This window comes from Neomonachus schauinslandi, chromosome 5, assembly GCF_002201575.2.
Source record: "Neomonachus schauinslandi chromosome 5, ASM220157v2, whole genome shotgun sequence".
NCBI classification, from domain to species: domain Eukaryota; kingdom Metazoa; phylum Chordata; class Mammalia; order Carnivora; family Phocidae; genus Neomonachus; species Neomonachus schauinslandi.
In genome coordinates, this window is record NC_058407.1 from 19,868,669 (window position 1) to 19,887,279 (window position 18,611).

General features: G+C 41.6%; 1 protein-coding gene across 1 annotated transcript in view; it reads right to left on the bottom strand.

Annotated features, from left to right (window-relative positions):
* Positions 1-384: 384 nt before the first annotated feature.
* Positions 385-18,611, bottom strand: part of DRAM1 (DNA damage regulated autophagy modulator 1) — a 36,286-nt gene continuing 18,059 nt past the window's right edge. The window contains exons 2-7 of the mRNA XM_021687565.1: positions 17,866-17,933; positions 16,150-16,292; positions 10,247-10,424; positions 5,975-6,033; positions 1,203-1,295; positions 385-625 (exon numbers count right to left, since the gene is read on the bottom strand). Coding sequence (XP_021543240.1) covers positions 581-625; positions 1,203-1,295; positions 5,975-6,033; positions 10,247-10,424; positions 16,150-16,292; positions 17,866-17,933 — 586 coding nt within the window. The 3' untranslated portion in view covers positions 385-580. The remainder of the gene's footprint in view (positions 626-1,202; positions 1,296-5,974; positions 6,034-10,246; positions 10,425-16,149; positions 16,293-17,865; positions 17,934-18,611) is intronic.

The following is an 18,611-nucleotide window of genomic DNA, read 5'->3' on the forward strand; positions in this document are numbered from 1 at the left end:
AGAGAGAGAGTCAATAAGGCCTTTCGATAGAAGCATTTTGCTTAGTTCACTTAAAAATCAGAGTATCCTTGTTAGTGTTCATTTGTTACCTAAATCTTTATGATTGTTATAAATCAAGCTTTATAAATGCTATCATGATATAAAATTAGACTGTTCATTCTCTAAAAATAAAATTTAAAAATGAATATGCCCTGATTTTACTTGTTAGTGAATTCCTCATTTAGTGTATTCCCACAAATCACTTACACACAAAGAAAACACAAAACAGAATCTGTGCAAAAATAAGAACTCTCCATTTTCTGTAACACCTTCTCTTTTCCGTATGAATTTGTTCATGTAAAAAAAGTGTCTACTTGGAAAATTATAAAAACATTGCTACAATGCCGTATATGCTCTACATTCTCTAGGAAAACATACCTTTGGAAATAGTACAACTATTGGGAATTCTTAAAGAAATTCAAGTCGTGGACGTGCCGCAGATACATTCCACTCAGAGCAACAGTGAAACCCTGTCTGTCCTCTCTACCACTTCCAGAAATTGTCTGCGACTCTCACTGAGTGAGATATCATTCTTCTTTCTTCAAACATCATCATTGATTTCTGTGGATATTCTTAGGGTGACACTCTATTAAAAACAAAAGAAAAAGGTTTCAAAGAAGGTAAACCAGTGCCAGCAACCAACTCCCCACAGCTCCGCACCCACCCTTCCAAGATAACCTCACTACGGTTTTGGCAGAGTTTGAGTTGGGTCTGAAAGAATTTTCTTGGTTTTCTATATCCTTTTAGCTAAGAATTCACTTGTTTCAAAATGTACGATTTTCTCTGTTCTCAAACCTGATAAGGTCCCACCTACTCTCTGCCTTGGAAACATTTTTCAACAACAAACTTTTATTAAAAGGACATATTTCCTTTTACTTGGAACTAGTCAGCAAGGCCTCCTCAGAAAGCTAATAACCAGGATCTATGACTATGAGCAATAAGGGGGCAGAGAACATATGAAAATGTCATTGTTTGGGAGAGCTGTTAGAGATGCTTCCCTTAGGGAATAAACTAAACTGTATGATATTTACATATCTTTTCAAACACATAAGGGTAAAAAGAAAGATAGCGCTCTTACTTTTTTTAAGTGTAAGAAATGTTCTATGGCGTTCTCCTAACCCTAATTGTCAGCAATTATAACATATGAACCGGTAAATACCTACCTGGAAATCGTGGATGAATGTTAGGAAGTAGAAAATGAAACCAAAGGCCACTGTCCATTCACAGATTGCACTCACTACGTGATATATATAATCCTAAAAGCAACAATAAAGAAACAGAATTTAGCGGAAATACATTCACTGTAGTGTATGTACTGAAATAAAAAGCTGGTCAGACCAGAGAGGAAAGTTGTCGGGTGAGCATAAGTCAACCCCTTGAGAAAACACAGTGAGCAAGGCCAGGTGGATGAACATCAGGGCACCTGCCCGATGTGAACATGAACGCAATTATCCCAAAAGTTCTTCAGGCTCTCATGCACTCTGGTTTTAAGACTTAGTCTATGCACTTCAAAAAGGCAGAATAGGGGCGCCTGGGTGGCTCAGTCATTAAGCGTCTGCCTTCGACTCAGGTCATGATCCCAGGGTCCTGGGATCAAGCCCCACATCGGGCTCCCTGCTCAGCGGGGAGCCTGCTTCTCCCTCTTCCACTCCCCCTACTTGTGTTCTCTCTCTCACTGTGTCTCTCTCTGTCAAATAAATAAATAAATAATCTTAAAAAAAAAAAAAAAAGGCAGAATAAGGGCCACAGAATGGCTGAGAATGGGAAGCAAATTTGGACTCAAGAGAAGAAAAAACTGGGGCGCCTGGGTAGCTCAGATGGCTAAGCATCTGCCTTAGCCTCAGGTCATGATCCCAGGGTCCTGGGATCGAACCCCACATCGAGCCCCACAATGGGCTCCTGGCTCAGTGGGGAGCCTGCTTCTCCCTCTCCCTCTGCCTCTCTCCCTGCTCATGCTCTCTCTCTCTCTCTCTGTATCTCTGTCTCTCGAATGAATAAATAAAATCTTAAAAAAAGAGAGAGAGAGAGAAGAAAATCTTTCCACTCAAGGCGTGACTTGCTCTCCCACTGCTAGGAATCCCAAAGTTGAAATGCATGCTTAAAAAACATCGAGTCAGCTTGTGGGCCCTTATTAAAAAGAATGAATGCTCGCACGCAGAGGACAATGGCTATCTCCACGGGTGTTGTGTTTCTCTATTACTACAGAAAAGGTCCTATCAGAACACAGCCACAGAGCAAAAGCTAAGGAGACATCAATATGGTAACTTACCTTATTGGGGGCAGAGATGAGAGAATGGAAAGCAAGAGTGGAGGCTTTAATTGGGGGTTCCTCCTATGGAGGCCAGAGAATAAAAATAAATGGAACTGATGGCTGCAAAAAGAGAGGGGGGACAGGGAACCCACTCCTCATCAGCTCAATTCCATTTTCACCAAATGGGAAAATATAACCCCCGTGTTGCTCTGAGAGATTAAGAAAAAGCCTCTGTGTGTGTGTGTGTGTGTGTGTGGTGTGATCTCTCCTGATTTTTAAATGCGGTAAATTACTTTAAAAGCATTTTTAAACACCATCCAAAGGTGGCCTGGGGGGCTTAGCCAGTTAGGTGTCTGACTCTTGATCTCAGCTCAAGTCTTGATCTCAGGGTTGAGAGTTCAAGCCCCGGTTGTGAGTTCCACGCTGGGTGTGGAACCTACTTAACTATAATAAAATAAACACTGAGTGCAAACTGCATGTCTGCATTCTGACTTGAGCCCACATGCCAGATTAGGCCTGTGGACTGTCATCAGTTCTCTGATTTCAAATAGTGACCTATTTTTTTTTCAGACTTCACTCTGCTCTGCTATAGGTTACACGCATGAATACACAAATATGGTGGGCTGCAGGTTGGTTCCATGGTGACAGGTGCTTTCTCTGATACAGTTTTCATCCATGAAGATTTCACTGCGGTGCATCAAACTCTCACAGAGAGCACTCCTCACTCTCCCCATGCACGTTCATATCCATCCCTGTCCTCATCCAGCTCACACTAGGGAGAACCAGATCAGCCTACGCTGGATGTAGAGAACTGAGGCCCCCACCTCCTTTTGGTGACCTTACCAGGAGATCCACCTCATCCTTTATCGTTCTCGGACAGTGAAGATGGCTTATAAAAATAGAAACAGAATTGGGGGAGGAAGATTTCTTTAGCATATTTAATGAAAGCACACTGAACTAGGAGTGCAGACTCTTCCACTACACTTGTGGGAATGCAGGCAAAGCTCTAATCTCCTTGCCACATGACATGAGAGAATGATATTAGAATTCTCACCATCCCTACCAAGTAAGTGAATGCACAGGAATGTGCTACACAAGCTCCAAGCACGCCACAGAAGTTTGGGGCAGTACCTAAGCCATTATTCCATTCAGTGAATTCATGTAAAGAGTTTTGTGTGCATTCATTGATACTGGGAACAGAAAGCAATACAAGAGCGGCATGGTAATTTATGGCGTGAGCAGAAAATGAGGTACTTTTCAAATTTTTAAGATAGAAAATGAAATGAAAAACAATTTTTAATTGCCTGGGGGATATAGTCTGATGAATCCTTCCCAGCAGCTGGTTTTGTGTTTGATTTGTGGTGGAAGGTCTCCCTCCAGTGGCTGAACTGGTAAAGTACATCCAAAGCCACCTCGCTGTGAGGTCTCGCTTTCAGAAAGGACTTTTTTTTTTTTAAACTTCTGCCTGGATCATTCTTTTCCTCACCCTCTTCAGTCTCGAGAGACTAAGGTGGTGAGGAAGAGAATGATCCCAGAGCGAGGAGGCAGAGGGAGAAGCGGACTCCCCGCTGAGCAGGGAGCGGGAAGCAGGGCTGGATCCCAGGACACTAAGATCATGACTTGAGCTGAAGGCAGATGCTTCACCGACTGAGCCACCCAGGTTTCCCTTCTCCGTAGTCTCCTGCAGGCTTCCATCACATGCCAGAATCCTGCCATGGAAAATCCCCTGATCCCACTGGCCCTCTAGCCACCATGTTATTTCTCCTCTTCCTCTCACTTCCAAACATTCATATAGCTGAATGAATGAACCACCCCTCTCACCATTTCTTTACCCTCCTGCAATTGGCCTAAAGCCAACATTTTACTGAAACTGCTTTTTGGAAAAACATCAGTAACTACCCTGCCCCTTGAAAAACAAACTGCTGTTCTCCCACCAACTCCCCTCTCCTGGGCATCATTCATTCCCCATATGGCATCTAGATGAGCCACCACTATGCGTACCTCGTGGCATGAGTCCATCTCAATTCCAAACATTCAGTTCCAGGTGTTCTGATGTTTGGGCTGGAAATACTCTGTGTCCTGATGGTTCCCAGTACCCCCACGGGTCTAGTCCCACAAGTAACTGGGCAGTTCTCCTTAATGTTTCACTATAGCCTCAGATTCAACAGTTCTAAACCCAAACCCGCCCACCTTCCCCTCATGGAATCATTTATTCCTGTTTGGGACTCTGCTTCTCTCTGCTCACGGGGACAGATTCTTTGCTTCCCCCAAGATAACATCTGAAAGTCCTCTTTGATTCATGTCCTTCTATTCTCATGTCTGTCACTTGCCAACACCCATGAATATTTCCCCTTCATACTTCTACCCTAGGCTAACCTTTTTTTAATTCCCTTTTTTAAAGTTTTTAATTTTAATTTCTGTATAGTTAACATAGTGTTATATTAGTTTCAGGTGTACAACATCGTGATTCAACACTTCCATAATCACCTGGTGCTCATCACAGCAAGTGCCCTCCTTAATCCCCCTCACCTGTTTCACCCATACCCCCCACCCACTGTGCCTCCAATAACCATCAGTTTGTTCTCTATAATTAAGAGTCTGTTTCTTGGTTTGTCTCTCTCTTTCTCACTTTTTTTCCTTTGTCCGTTTGTTTTGTTTCTTAAATTCCATATATATATGAGTGAAATCATATGTTTTTTGTCTTTCTCAGACTTATTCGCTTAGCATTATACTCGCTAGCTCCAACCATGTCGTTGCAAATGGCAAGATTTCATTCTTTTTATGGCTGAGTAATATTTCATTGTGTATATATACCACATCTTCTTTGTCCATTCATCTATGGATGGACATTTGGGCTACTTCCATCATTTGGCTATTGTAGATAATGCTGCAATAAACACAGGGGTGCATGTATCTCTTCGAATTAATGTTTTTGTATTTTGGGGGTAAATACCCAGTACTGTGATTACTGGATCATATGCTAGTTCTATTTTTAACTTTTTGAGGAATCTCCATACTGTTTTCCACAGTGGCTGCACCAGTTTGCATTCCCACCAGCAATGCACGAGGGTTCCTTTTTCTCCACATCCCCACCAACACTTGTTGTTTCTTGTGTTGTTGATTTTAGCCATTCTGACAGGTGTGAGGTGCTATCTCATTGTGGTTTTGATCTGCATTTCCCTGATGATGAGTGATGTTGAGCCCCCTAGGCCAATCCTGATTTGAAATCTAAACTAGAGAACTGCCTTCTCCCTGCCACCCTAACTCCAGGCTCTCTCCTCAGTCCTTTATCCCAGGGTTGCTTCTGACTAATAGGTACCCGCTAATACTCTTTCAATGTACTTGCCTGTTCAAAAGGCTTCAAAAGCTTATTTGGGTCACCTACGTCAAGAAGGAGCCTCTCTGCCTACCTCTTAGAGCTTTGCACAAACTCCTCGCCCGCACAGATAGTTTATTCTCCAGTTCATCCTGAAACAAAAGCCCTCTGTGCTGGAGCGGGTCTCATCCTCTCTGCTCACCACTCCCCGCGTTCCTTGGACCTCCATATACTTTAATTCACAGCAGCCCCTACCATTAAGTGTCTGACCTCTTTTGATGAGGAAATTCAATTAGGAACTCAAAATTTTGAAAATAATCCCCAGGCACCAGGTTCAACAATCATATTGAAGATGAGTTAAATTTTACCTTTTCTTTGGGATTCCACTCCAGCTTGGTTATAGAAATTAGTGAGGCACAGGCAATCACTAAAAAAGGGAAATCGTTAAGGAAGCTCCAAAAAAATACAGGTATTTTAATGTTAAGACTATTCTTCTAATAATCATCACACGGTGTTAAAATGTTAATACCAACATTTCTGCAATCAGAAATGTTATGTCAGCTTCTTATAATCTCAAAGCTTAAGTTCAATTGTGATAGCATTTAAATTATAACATGGACTTATAGTCGTTCCTTAGCAATACCTTTTCGGTTACGTATAGTCAAATTTTCTTCTGTGGCTCCATTTTGCTCCAATGTGCTTTTTAAATTTGGTCAAAATGACAGATGGGTACTTTTTACCTAAAATACTATTTTCCCTAAATAAAAGTATTGAATAAAAATACTCTTTCCCTAAAATCCTATTTTCAAGGCAACAGCTTTAAGGAAAAATTAACATTTCAAAGTATCAAAGCATCACAAACTACCAAGGTCCCTCTACAAAAACAAGCTACAGATTCACACTACTGTCTTTAAAAAAACAGACTTATTCCATCAAGTCCTTGGGTATAAACGGAGTCCTTCCTTCCAGGCCTAAAGGGTTTACAAATCAAAGAGATACATCCTACCTCTGACCTTCGGGGATACCCAGAGAGGCCAAACAGTGCCGGGGACTGAGGCTAGAGCCTCCATGGGCTGTCTGCAAAAGAGCCATGACAGCCATTCTGATGGAGCTTATAAAGGCAAAAGAGAAAGCTAGAGATGAGATGATCTTAAAATGCTTTTGCAAACAGTTATGAATTCAAAGCTTTGAGTCAATGCCAAGTTTAGAACTTCCTCCGAATTCAGAGTCAGCACCTCCTCTCCCTGCCCTCCCTACCCCCCAATATTTTGCAATTCTTAACACTTCTTGGTTTCTCAAAATAAAAGATTCTCTGATCATGTCATTACCATATTTCTGTTTCTAATAGTTTAAAAGCCTCTTAACTCTTTGTTCTCAAGTCCTATCTTCTGTGCACCAGGTACCATGCTGGTGGGGAGGAAGGGGGAGACAGAAAACTCTGGCAAAACAGACTTGGTGTCAGCTCTTGGAAACATCACAGCCTTGTCGGATGAAGCCCAGGGAATGTGCTGCATTAAGACAGAAAAGAATAGGGCACGATGATGACTCAGAGGGAAAATTATGAATTCAGAGTGGAATGGGATTTTAGGGGTCAGGAAAGGCTTCACTGAGTTGAGCCTAATGTAAGTTGAGGCTTGAGGAGCTCTCTAGAGCAGCATCACCTCAGAAATTAATGCCAGCCACATGTGTAATGTAAAATATTCTTTTTTTTTTTTTTAAAGATTTTATTTATTTATTTGAGAGAGGGATGGCAAGAGCAGGAGCACAAGCAGGGGGAGTAGGAGAGGGAGAAGCAGGCTCCCACTGAGCAGGGAGCCTGATGCGGGGCTCGATCCCAGGACCCTGGGATCATGACCTGAGCCGAAGGCAGATGCTCAACGACTGTGAGCCACTCAGGCACCCCTGTAAAATGCTCTCCCATAGGCAGATAGCCTCTCCTCTGCTGCCCTACCCGCTTCTCCCTTCAATAAACTTCTATCTCCTTAAAAAAAAAAATTCTACTATAGTAGCTACACTAAAAAAAAAACTAAAAAGAACCAAATGAGGGGCGCCTGGCTGGCTCAGTCGGTAGAGCATGTGACTCTTGATCTCAGGATTGGGAGGCTGGGCCACATGTTGGGTGTAGAGGTTACTTAAAAATAAAATAGAACCAAATGAAATTAATTTTAATAATATATCTTATCTAACCCAATATATCAAAAACATTATCATTTCAACATGTACTAATATAAAGAATTAATAATGAGATATTTTACATTCTCCTTTTCTTCTTCTTAAATCTTTGAAATCAGTGTGGTTTTTACACTTAGCTGCATGTCTCCATGTGAACCAGCCACATTTCAAGTGCTCAGTAGCCCCATGTGGCTAGTGGCTACCGTACTGGACAGCTCAGCTCTAGAAAACAAGGTGGAGGAGGAGAATCCAGCCAGGGAGGACAGAATGGGCAAAAGCAGAGAACAGGAAACGGGCAAGTCCAGGGGAGACCATGTAAGAATGAGGTAAAAAATACAGGCAGTCTCATGGGGCACGTGGGTGGCTCAGTCTGTTAAGTGCTGACTCTGGGTTTCAGCTCAGGTCATGATCTCATGGGTCATGAGGTCAAGTCCCACATGGGGCTCTGAGCACAGTGAGGAGTCTGAGATTCTCTCTCTCTCTCGAAAATAAGTAAATCAATAAAATCTTAAAAAAAAAATACTCAATAGGCAGTCTCAGGCTATGTGTCTCAAGCGAAGGAACCTGGGCTTTATGCTGTTAGTGATTTTGTGAAGGCTTTTGAAAGTGTTAGAAGCCAGGAGCAAGATGGATAGTCTCGCAGGGAGGGCCTAGAAGCAAGATCCTAGCAACTGCCTCATCTTTGCTTCAGTTTCTTCATTAGTCAAGTGAGGATGTTTCACAGAAATATTACAGTAAGAAGAGACAAGGGCATTTTAAAGATATTTTGAAATCTTTGGAAAGAAATATAAATACCATGCTAATGCTTAGGACAAAAGACCTTTCCATACGGATTAATTCATTCGAGTTGATTTAATACAGGGACATGACCTGTTTCTGCTTGGGGATGCAATCCCTTGGCATGGCTCCTAAGAATCACCTAGAAATGGGAGCTATTTGTATGTGAAACTCTTAGGCCTGAAATGCTTATTCTTACTAAAATTCTCTCTGATTTTAACATCTAAAGATGTGCCTCTCAAGTTGGAAGCAAGCAAAGGTTTCCTACACCAAGAAACTTTGGCTTTAACACTACGAACACTGCTACTATAAATTTTACAACTAACACAAGCTAGAAGTTTTAAGTGGATATATTTGGAGAGAAACATGAGTGTCTTCAATCCATAAATAGGACAGGGAAATTGCGAAGGAACTATCTTTGTAACAAGGGTATGTATTTTGTTTAAATTTCTCAACAGTAGGATTTGCTTCCTCTGTGCTTAGAAATTTTGTAACTAAAAATTTCCTTCCCTAAGATGAAAAAAAAAAAAAAAAACCAAAACCCAAAACCGTACTTAGGCTTCACATTTTGTATAGCTTCTGTTTTAAAAGAGAAATGCAAAACTTACTATTTAGAAGCACATGGTGCATTTTCACTCAAGCTTGCCCACTTTATACCACAACCCAATCCAGACTAAGAAAGTTTCTGCTAATAAAATAGTTGTTATTTTCCTACAGTCTGACAGGAATCACCATCTTTTGATGGCTCTGCAGTTTTTGTCTGATAGGACTGCAGATGGTATTTCTTTTTTTTTTTAAGATTTTATTTTTATTTATTTGAGAGAGAGAGAATGAGAGACAGAGAGCATGAGAGGGAGGAGGGTCAGAGGGAGAAGCAGACTCCCTGCCGAGCAGGGAGCCCGACGCGGGACTCGATCCCGGGACTCCAGGATCATGACCTGAGCCGAAGGCAGTCGCTTAACCAACTGAGCCACCCAGGCGCCCCAGCAGATGGTATTTCGAAAGATGGGGAATTTTCCACATCTTAAAGACACAGCTTTTTTTTTCTGTTAAATACCTCTAGAAAGAGCAAAAGATCAAGCTTTCATTTCCTCTAAACCAGAACGCACAGGCATTTAAATTGATACTTTCTTTTCACATTGTTGAATTAGAAAATGGAATGAGATTTCATTTTGCAACTGGAATCAGTGATAACAAGAGAAGGCTAAACGTATTTCAACTGCCTTAGAAATAAATGATAGAGCTTTTTAAAACCTCTCAACACAGACGGGTAAATCGAACCATCTAATGAATCATCAACGTGCAGGGTGAGGGCAGAGTACTGCCTCTTGGGACTTCACAGGGCTGTTACTTTAAGTACAATATCAATATTTGGTGCCTTTGACCAAGCACTACAAAGAAAAATAAATATTTTCCCATTGCTTATGAAACTTTCCCTGTTGGAAGGAAAGTAAACAGACTAAAGTGTTTCGACATGTTTCCATTCTCCTTGCACACATTCCCCCCAAAGATTGTTTTGAGCTAACCAGACAGTGTTGAGATATTTTCTTAACGACCTACACTTTTCTCCCAATTGTTCTCCTGAAGCACGTGGAAACCGGGCTGTTAACCTTTGCTTTTTTTCATACTCTTTTGGTGGAGTGGGAGAAGGGTCAAGCCTGTGAAGACACTGACAAATGTGGAAAGGATACTGGGGACGACGGCTGCACAGGAAACAGCAGAGATGGCCAGCCGCACGTGGCATGTGGACAGGCTGTTCCACTGGGGACATGATTTGTAAGAGATGATGGACTGCAGGAGCGTGTAGACCACACCGCAGACAAAAGCCAAGAGGGCGCCGCCATCGTGGACCACGGGGACAGCTAACTCCTAGAGAGAGAGTCACAAACAGCTGTTACTCCGCGTGAGTCTGCGCGAGTCTGCGCGCAGCAAGACCCACGCCCCCGCCCACGCTGGGCTACTCAAAGCCAGGGTCATCACAGGTGCACCCACCACTCCTTGGAGAATGCAGTTGCCTGCAGAGGACTACCAAGAGAAATGCCTTCCAGACCCTAAAGTAAATGCTCTTAGTTGTTCCACAGCAAACGGGGGCACGCTGGACAGGGACAGAGGGATGTCTGCTTCAGAGGTGGGAGAACTGAGTACCGAGGGCTTTGGAGTGCGACAGAACTGGATAAAGAATTTCAACTCTGCCACTGAACTCTGTGACCTTAGTTTATAACCTCAATTTCTGTATCTGTAAAATGGGCATAATAATTTCTGCCTTGCAGGTTTGCAGTGAAGATTATATGATGAGTTTCATTTAAAAGTATACAACTGGTTCTATGAACATGCCCAGTGTGGCTTTTCAGGCTCCCTGCTCCCCAGTAATCTCTTTGTCTTCCCCCAGGCACCCCACATGCACACACAAATGTAAGTAAAGACACTGCCCTTGTCATGCAAAGGCAATTTCAGGTCAAGGCCCTGCGCCCCCATCCTCCCCCAGCCATTTCACCCAGAAGGCACCCCTACACCCAGTCTAGGCACAGAATCTGGTATTGATCACAAATATGCTCATGATGGACCATTCAAGGAACTCACTTTAGGCTCCTTTCAAATGTGCAATGGGCACCTACCTTCTGGTGTAACAATGATGTTGGATTGAACAATGAATTGTCTCTGCTTGAACTTGAAAATGCAAGCTTTGCAAAGGGGCAAGTTAAAGTATTGTCCAAGAGAGCCTGGTTTGGGTCCTAGACCCCTACTGGCCCCAACTCACTACCCATACCCTGTCCCTCCCAGATTTTTCTTTGATCTGGGCCCACCCAGGCTTGCCCAGAACCAGGGTGTTCTCCATCTGCTCACAAATAAACTGGTATCAAGTCTTTATTGTCCACATGGGAAAGGAAGATTAAAAAAAAAAAAACTTTCAAACTTTTCTTTTTTTTAAGATTTTACTTATATATTTGACAGAGAGAGAGAGAGCACAAGCAGGGGGAGCAGCAGGTAGAGGGAGAAGCAGGCTCCCTGCTGAGCAAGGAGCCCTGACACAGGGCTTGACCCAAGGACCCTGGGATCATGACATGAGCTGAAGGCAGATGCTTAACCAACTGAGACATCCAGCTTGATCCCAGGATGCTGGGTCAAACTTATTTTCTAAGGAAACTTATTTCCTGGTATCAAACCTACTAATATAGGGGAAAATGCACTACTTGATTTATGTTATAATAAAATATGTCTACATTAACATTCTGCAACATGGAGTATCAATTACACACTTATTAGGTATAGATTCTGTATTCCTAGGATACTTAACATGGGCATATAGATTTAGGAAAATTATATATGAAAAATAAAATACATTCTATGCCCTTTAAAATATTTATATACCTTCAAGTACTTAAAGAATTTTTAAAAACCACTAAACTGTACACTTAAAAATGGTTAAATGGCCAATTTTTTTAAAAGATTTTATTTATTTATTTGAGAGAGAAAGCTAGAGAGAGCAAGCCTGGGGGGGGAGGGGCAGAGGGAGAGGGAAAAGCAGGCTCCCTGCTCAGCAGGGAGCCCCACACAGGGCTCATCCCAGGACCCTGAGATCATGACCTGAGCCAAAGGCAGATGCTTAACCGACTGAGCCACCCATGCACCCCTAAGATGGCCAATTCTATGTTATATATGTATTTTACTACAATGAAAAATAGCAATAATTCAAAGAAAATGAAATCACTCTCAAAAAGCTGACTATACCCCCATGTTCATTGCAGCATTATTTACAATAACCAAGACATAGAAAAAACCTAAGTGTCTGTCAAAGGATGAACAGATAATGAAAATCTCACACACACACACACACACACACACACACACAGATTATTATTCACCCATGAAAAAGAAAAAAATCTTGCCATTTGTGACACACAGATGGATGCTGAGGGCATTATGCTAAGTGAAATGAGTCAGACAGAGAAAGACAAATACTGTATGATCTCACTTATATGTGGAATCTTAAAAAAAATAAAAAACTGAACTTATCGATACAGAAAACAGATCAATGGTTGCCAGAGGTAAGGGGTAGGGGTGGGGATGGAGGATGGGGGAAAGGGGATCAAAAGATTGAAGCTTCCAGATATAAGGTCTGAGGATGTAACGTACAGCATGGTGACCATAGTTAACAATGCCGTATTGTATATTCGAAAGTTGGTAAGAGAGTTGTCATCACAAGAAAAAAAAATTGTAACTATGTGAGGTGATGTATGTTAATGAACTTATTGTGATCATTTTGCAATATATACATGTATCAAATCACTATGTTACACACTAATACAAGGTTATATGCCAAAGATACTTCAGTAAAACTGGGGAAAAAAACAATATAAAACCAACAGTATTAAACCAAATATAAAACCAACATTAAACCAATAAAATAAAGAATGAAGACACAGATCTTTTTCCCCCCCTTGAATGTTAGGCACATTTGGGCAAGGGAAAATGAACAAAAAGCAAGGCGTCCCCTGCTAATGAGTCATTTTCAGGAATAATGTTCTGAGATTCTTTTTTTTTTTTTAAGATTTTATTTATTTATTTGAGAGAGAGAGACCGTGAGAGAGGGAACACAAGCAGGCAGAGTGGGAGAGGGAGAAGCAGGCTCCCCGCTGAGCAGAGAGCCCGATGCGGGGCTCGATGCGGGGCTCGATGTGGGGCTCGATGCGGGGCTCGATGTGGGGCTCGATCCCAGGACCCTGGGATCATGACCTGAGCTGAAGGCAGACACTTAACGACTGAGCCACCCAGGCGCCCCAATGTTCTGAGATTCTTGATGCTTTCCATGAGCTGTTTTCTTTTTTATGCTAAGTAAATCAACATCCTGCATTTATATACTCTGTTTCCTCCAATTGCACTATCAGGAAATTTGCTTCCTCAACCCCCTCCAATTCAACATATCCTTTAGGATCTTCATCTGCAAATTCATGGGCCCCCACATTAACCCTGCCATTACCAGATCAGAAGGTCCTTGAGTCAGCAGGAGTTGTATTTGGATGTGCTTTTTCCCCCTGTGAAGTACATACTCTCTCATCAAAGATGTCTTTTCGAATTTAAAAGGTAGTAAAAAAAAAAATCTAGAATACTGAGAGGGTTAAACCTTGGAAAACTTGACTTTTCCAAAAGGGAAATTTCTTGAAGGAAAGTAAAGCATTGAGAGATGTTGGGGGGGACACACCAAAAAGTAGCCATCCCACCCAACCAGCTCAGGACAGACAGCTCCTTGAAATTCTGATGAGTGCAGTTTGCTCCTACGCAAAGAACACCCCCCCCCAAGACAGCCAGCGCCCTCTTGACCGCACACCTCCAATTCCTCGGGAAGGAACAGCTCGAGTTGGTTTGCTCCCCACATGTTGAAAATGAATTACAGGATATCAAACAAGGAAGTTGTAAAGATATACTTATGGGAACAATGACAAGGCAAATACTTTGCTCTCAGGAAAGTTTAAGATTCTATTGCTGGTTCTTTGTTAAGATGTAATCACTTCACTGAAACCTTAAAGAGAACCACAAGTTCAATGATCTGACTTCCAAGTGTTCTTTCTAACATTTGCCCTTTCTGGTTGAAAAGCTGACAGCTGTCGTGCTCATCCTGTGAGTTAGTTGGAGAGCAAAGTGATAGGATATCATATAGTGTATACTCTTCCCCACTGAACAATTCATATCCACCATCTACTAACGATTATATCGTTCCACGTCTTCTCCTCACCCCTCCGATTCCATTTCCCTTCCGTCGCACTTTCTGGCGCTAGAACTGTGAATTGTGTACCTGCTTTATTTCTTTCAGAGATTTCCCCATTTTGGCCTTGAAGTTAACTCTTTCCCACAGGTTCTAGACAGATGGCTTCGATTCAAAGTCCACGTCTGCCTTTCTGTGTTCATTCGATCTTGGGCAAGGATGAAGCCCTCTGGGCCTCCATTTCTCCACTGGCAAATGAGGAAAATAATACCACCTGACTTCTAAGGTCATTATTGGGATGACAGAAGTTAAATCACTGAATGTTTTTGTAAAGTCTGTCAAATAGGAGATTTTCAATACATTGGTTGTTATGAAAAACCAAACGCATACAATCATAAACTATAAAGAGAGAGTCTCCACCACGTGACCAATGTCACCTGCACCCACATGTGTTACAGCCTTTGTCTCATTTCTCCATTAAAGGGAAAATAAGGGTAGGAAAATGAAATGGAGCCAGAAGCAATCTATTCGTACAGTGCCCTCCATGAAGCCCTGGATACTTGCTCCAGGGAGGCTACAAACCCACCTTTCGGTGTTAACAGGGAAACAATAATTGTGGATTTATAACATTCAAAAACGAAAACTCAGGGGGCGCCTGGGTGGCTCAGTTAGTTAAACGTCTACCTTCCACCCAGGTCATGATCCCAGGGTCCTGGGATCGAGTCCCGCATCCAGCTCCTTGCTCAGCAGGAAGCCTGCTTCTCCCTCTGCCTATCGCTGCCCCCTGCTTGTGTGCACTCTCTCTCTCTCTCACTGGCAAATAAATAAATAAAATCTTAAAAAACAAAACAAAACATAGTGGCAGTGAGAGCAGGACCAACGCAGTGTAAGCCTGTAATGATGGCAGCCACGGTGGCTGCCAAGTACAGCCTGCTGTTAGTGTACATCAGCTCATAGGGTCCTCACAATAACCCTAGGAGGGGAGGATATTATAACTAGTAAAATCTGAAATGCAATAAATACTTTTAAAATATTAAATATTGTCTCCATAGACAAACAGTTCCCATGCCTTCCTGAAAGAGACCTCAGGATGAACAGGTATTCCCGAGTTAGAATAGAACAAGCAGGGTTTATTCAAACACTTCGAACAATAAGAATATATTGAGCAGACTCCAGAGAAGTCACCATATAAGTTAATTTGCTCCACTGGGGCCGTGTTTTGGCTCTGTAATGAATGAGCTGAGTAACGCTGAGCAAATGATTTCACCCCCATTACCTATATCCTCACCTGACAAAGGAAGAAATCAGACGCTGCTCTCCATTTGGTAAACACACACGTTCATACACACAAATATTCTCACACTCTTTGTTTTTTAAAGATTTTATTTGTTTGAGAGAGAGAGCTCAAGCAGGGGGAGGGGCAGAGGAAGAGGGAGAAGCAGACTCTTCACTGAGCGCAGAGCCCAATGCGGGCTCAATCTCAGGACCCTGAGATCATGACCTGAGCCGAAATCCAGAGTTAAAGGCTCAACCGACGGAGTCACCCAGGTGCCCCAAATATTTTCACACTCTTAACGAAACTATTACAATGACTAAAGTCGCTCTCCCAACCCGTCAACCATGTTAATAAACATGGAGCAATGCAGAGCCCGGAACATGGAGCAAAATGCACTTTCTCATAACCGTACAAACATGCACCCCACCTCTCCCAAGTGCCAGGCAGGACTGACTTTCAAATAAGAAAGATTTGTTTCTAAGAAGCAAACTATCCCAACTTTTATAAACCCATCAACTACTTGATCCTGGCACAAGGATCCTCTTGTGTTCTTGTTTCTCTCCTCCAGACACACATACTCCATCATCCCCAAGAACACAAACAACCTCAGGACATACCTGGAAATTGGCTACAATGCCCATTCCGATACATCCCACCAATCCAAGAACTAGGGACACCAAGTTAAATACAGGCGTGCTGAAATAGCTGGTCTGATTTTGCTTCTCTACTATTTTATATCTTGTGTACATTGTGGCTGCACCTGAAAAAGAAAGGCACTTTGATGAATCTTGATTTGACCTTTTAGAACGAAAACACAGGGAAAGTTTTGCATTGCTGTTTTAAAGTCTGTATTTCAATTTAATTGCCACAGTCTCCCACTCACCCACCCAGTCCTTCCTCACCCCTTCTTACTCTCTCCTCAGTGTGATGGACACACACACACATACACACACACACACACCAACTTGCCTGTTATCTTTTTCACATAAATGCTACTGTGCATGTATTCTGTGACTTGCTTTTTTTTCAAATAAAGAAAACCACCGTGGAGATCTCACCATGTTGGTGGAAATAAGTCTACTTCATTGTTCTTAGGGGTCTCATCATGGTATATATTTATTTCGTCATTCTCCTAATGTTGGACTTCTACACTGTCTCTATATTTTTCCTGTTACAAACAATGTTCAATGAAGAGCCTTGTATACAAGTCCTTGGCATGCTTTCAGTGCTTCTGGAAGACAAATTCCTAGAAGTAATATTACTGGAGCAAAAACTGTGCACAATTAAAATGCCAAGGAGTAGCTGCAAATTGCTCCAAGACTGTATTATAGCATTTATACCCTCACGGCAGAGTTTGAAAGCAATTCTGCATGCCCTTGCCTTTTTAATTATGGCCAATACAATGACAACCAACAGGTTGTCATTTCTCCGCTCATTAGTGAGATTGAGCAACTTTCAGTATGTCTGCTGGTCATCTGCATTTCTTCTTCTAAAACTTGCATTTAATTTTTTTCTGATTTTTCTCTTGAGTTTGTCTCTTCATTTTTAATTTGCAGTTGCTTTTTACACATTATGCACGCTAGTCTATTGTCTGCTATAAATATTACAAATTTTCTTCTGGTCCATCTTTAACTTCATTTTTTGTACCTTTTGTCACTTGGAAGTTTTAATTTTTTATCTACTAAATCTTTCAATTCTTTACTGTTCAGCTTCTGGGTTTTGTGTAAATTTATCCCTCTGCCCCTCCTCCCACTCGTGTGCCCGCATGCTCACACACTCTCTCTAATAAATAAACAAATCCTTAAAAAAATTTATATACACCAAGAGTGAACCCTAATGTAAACTATGGACTTTGGGTGATAATGATACATCAATGTAGGCTCATCAACTGTAACAAATGTACAACTCTGGTGGGGAATGCTGATAGTGGGGGAGACACTGGCTGGGGGGGCAGGGCATATATGAGAAATCTCTACTTTTTGCTCAATTTTGCTGTGAACCTAAAACTGTTCTGAAAAATAAAGTCTGCTAAAAAAACAAAAACAAAAAATTATATACAAACTGTAAACAACACATTTCACTTCACTTGAGATTATGAATTTTTCATTTATTTATAATAACTATTGTGGGGCGCCTGGGTGGCTCAGTTGGTTGGGCGACTGCCTTCGGCTCAGGTCATGATCCTGGAGTCCCTGGATCGAGTCCCGCATCGGGCTCCCTGCTCGGCAGGGAGTCTGCTTCGCCCTCTGACCCTCCCCACTCTCATGCTCTCTCTTTCTCTCTCTCAAATAAATAAATAAAATCTTTTAAAAAAAAAACTATTGTGTACTTACCAAGAAATGCAGAGAAGTTTATCATAAATCCAAAAATCCCACTCTCTGGAGGTGTTGTTCCTGTATCACTGACAGACAGAAATGTCCAAGTTATTAAAAAGGAATTAGACCTCTGGGAGGCATGTAACTGGCAATTTTAATATGGTGGTTCTTCTGGGTATTTAGCCACTTTGAATTCCAAGGACTTCATCCGATTTTGCTGTAAAGTATTTTCATTTTGGCTCTGAAAAACCTACCATAAGAGATTACATTAATCTTTTTTCCATTGTAAAAAGCTAGGAAATATTTAAGGTGAATGATTGTGGTGTTTCTCAAATAATCAAGCCCGATAAACTCGATGTGTATTCATTCTCGTTAAGAATTGAATGTGACTATTTAGGGGGGAAAAGAGTCTAAAATCAAGTTTGAAAAAGCAACTATTTGGATTTTAAATATACATAAACACACCATTTGCATTTTTTTAATTCTTTAACTTATCCACAAGAGTTTCTGCTGCTGACAATAGGATGGTGGGAAGCTGAACGATATTTCTGATGCCTATTAGAACCTTATGGAAGCAACAGGATATCAAGGATATATTAATTGTGGTCGACTATTTTAACAAAAAATAGTTTCTATGAGACATGTTTCTGGTGCAATCAATTAATTATATGAGCTCAAAAAAATTAATTAGATGAGCTGGAAAGCAGTGTTTGATGTGTTCTGTTTTCTACTCGTTCATACCAAGGTTTACATTTTTTTTTAAT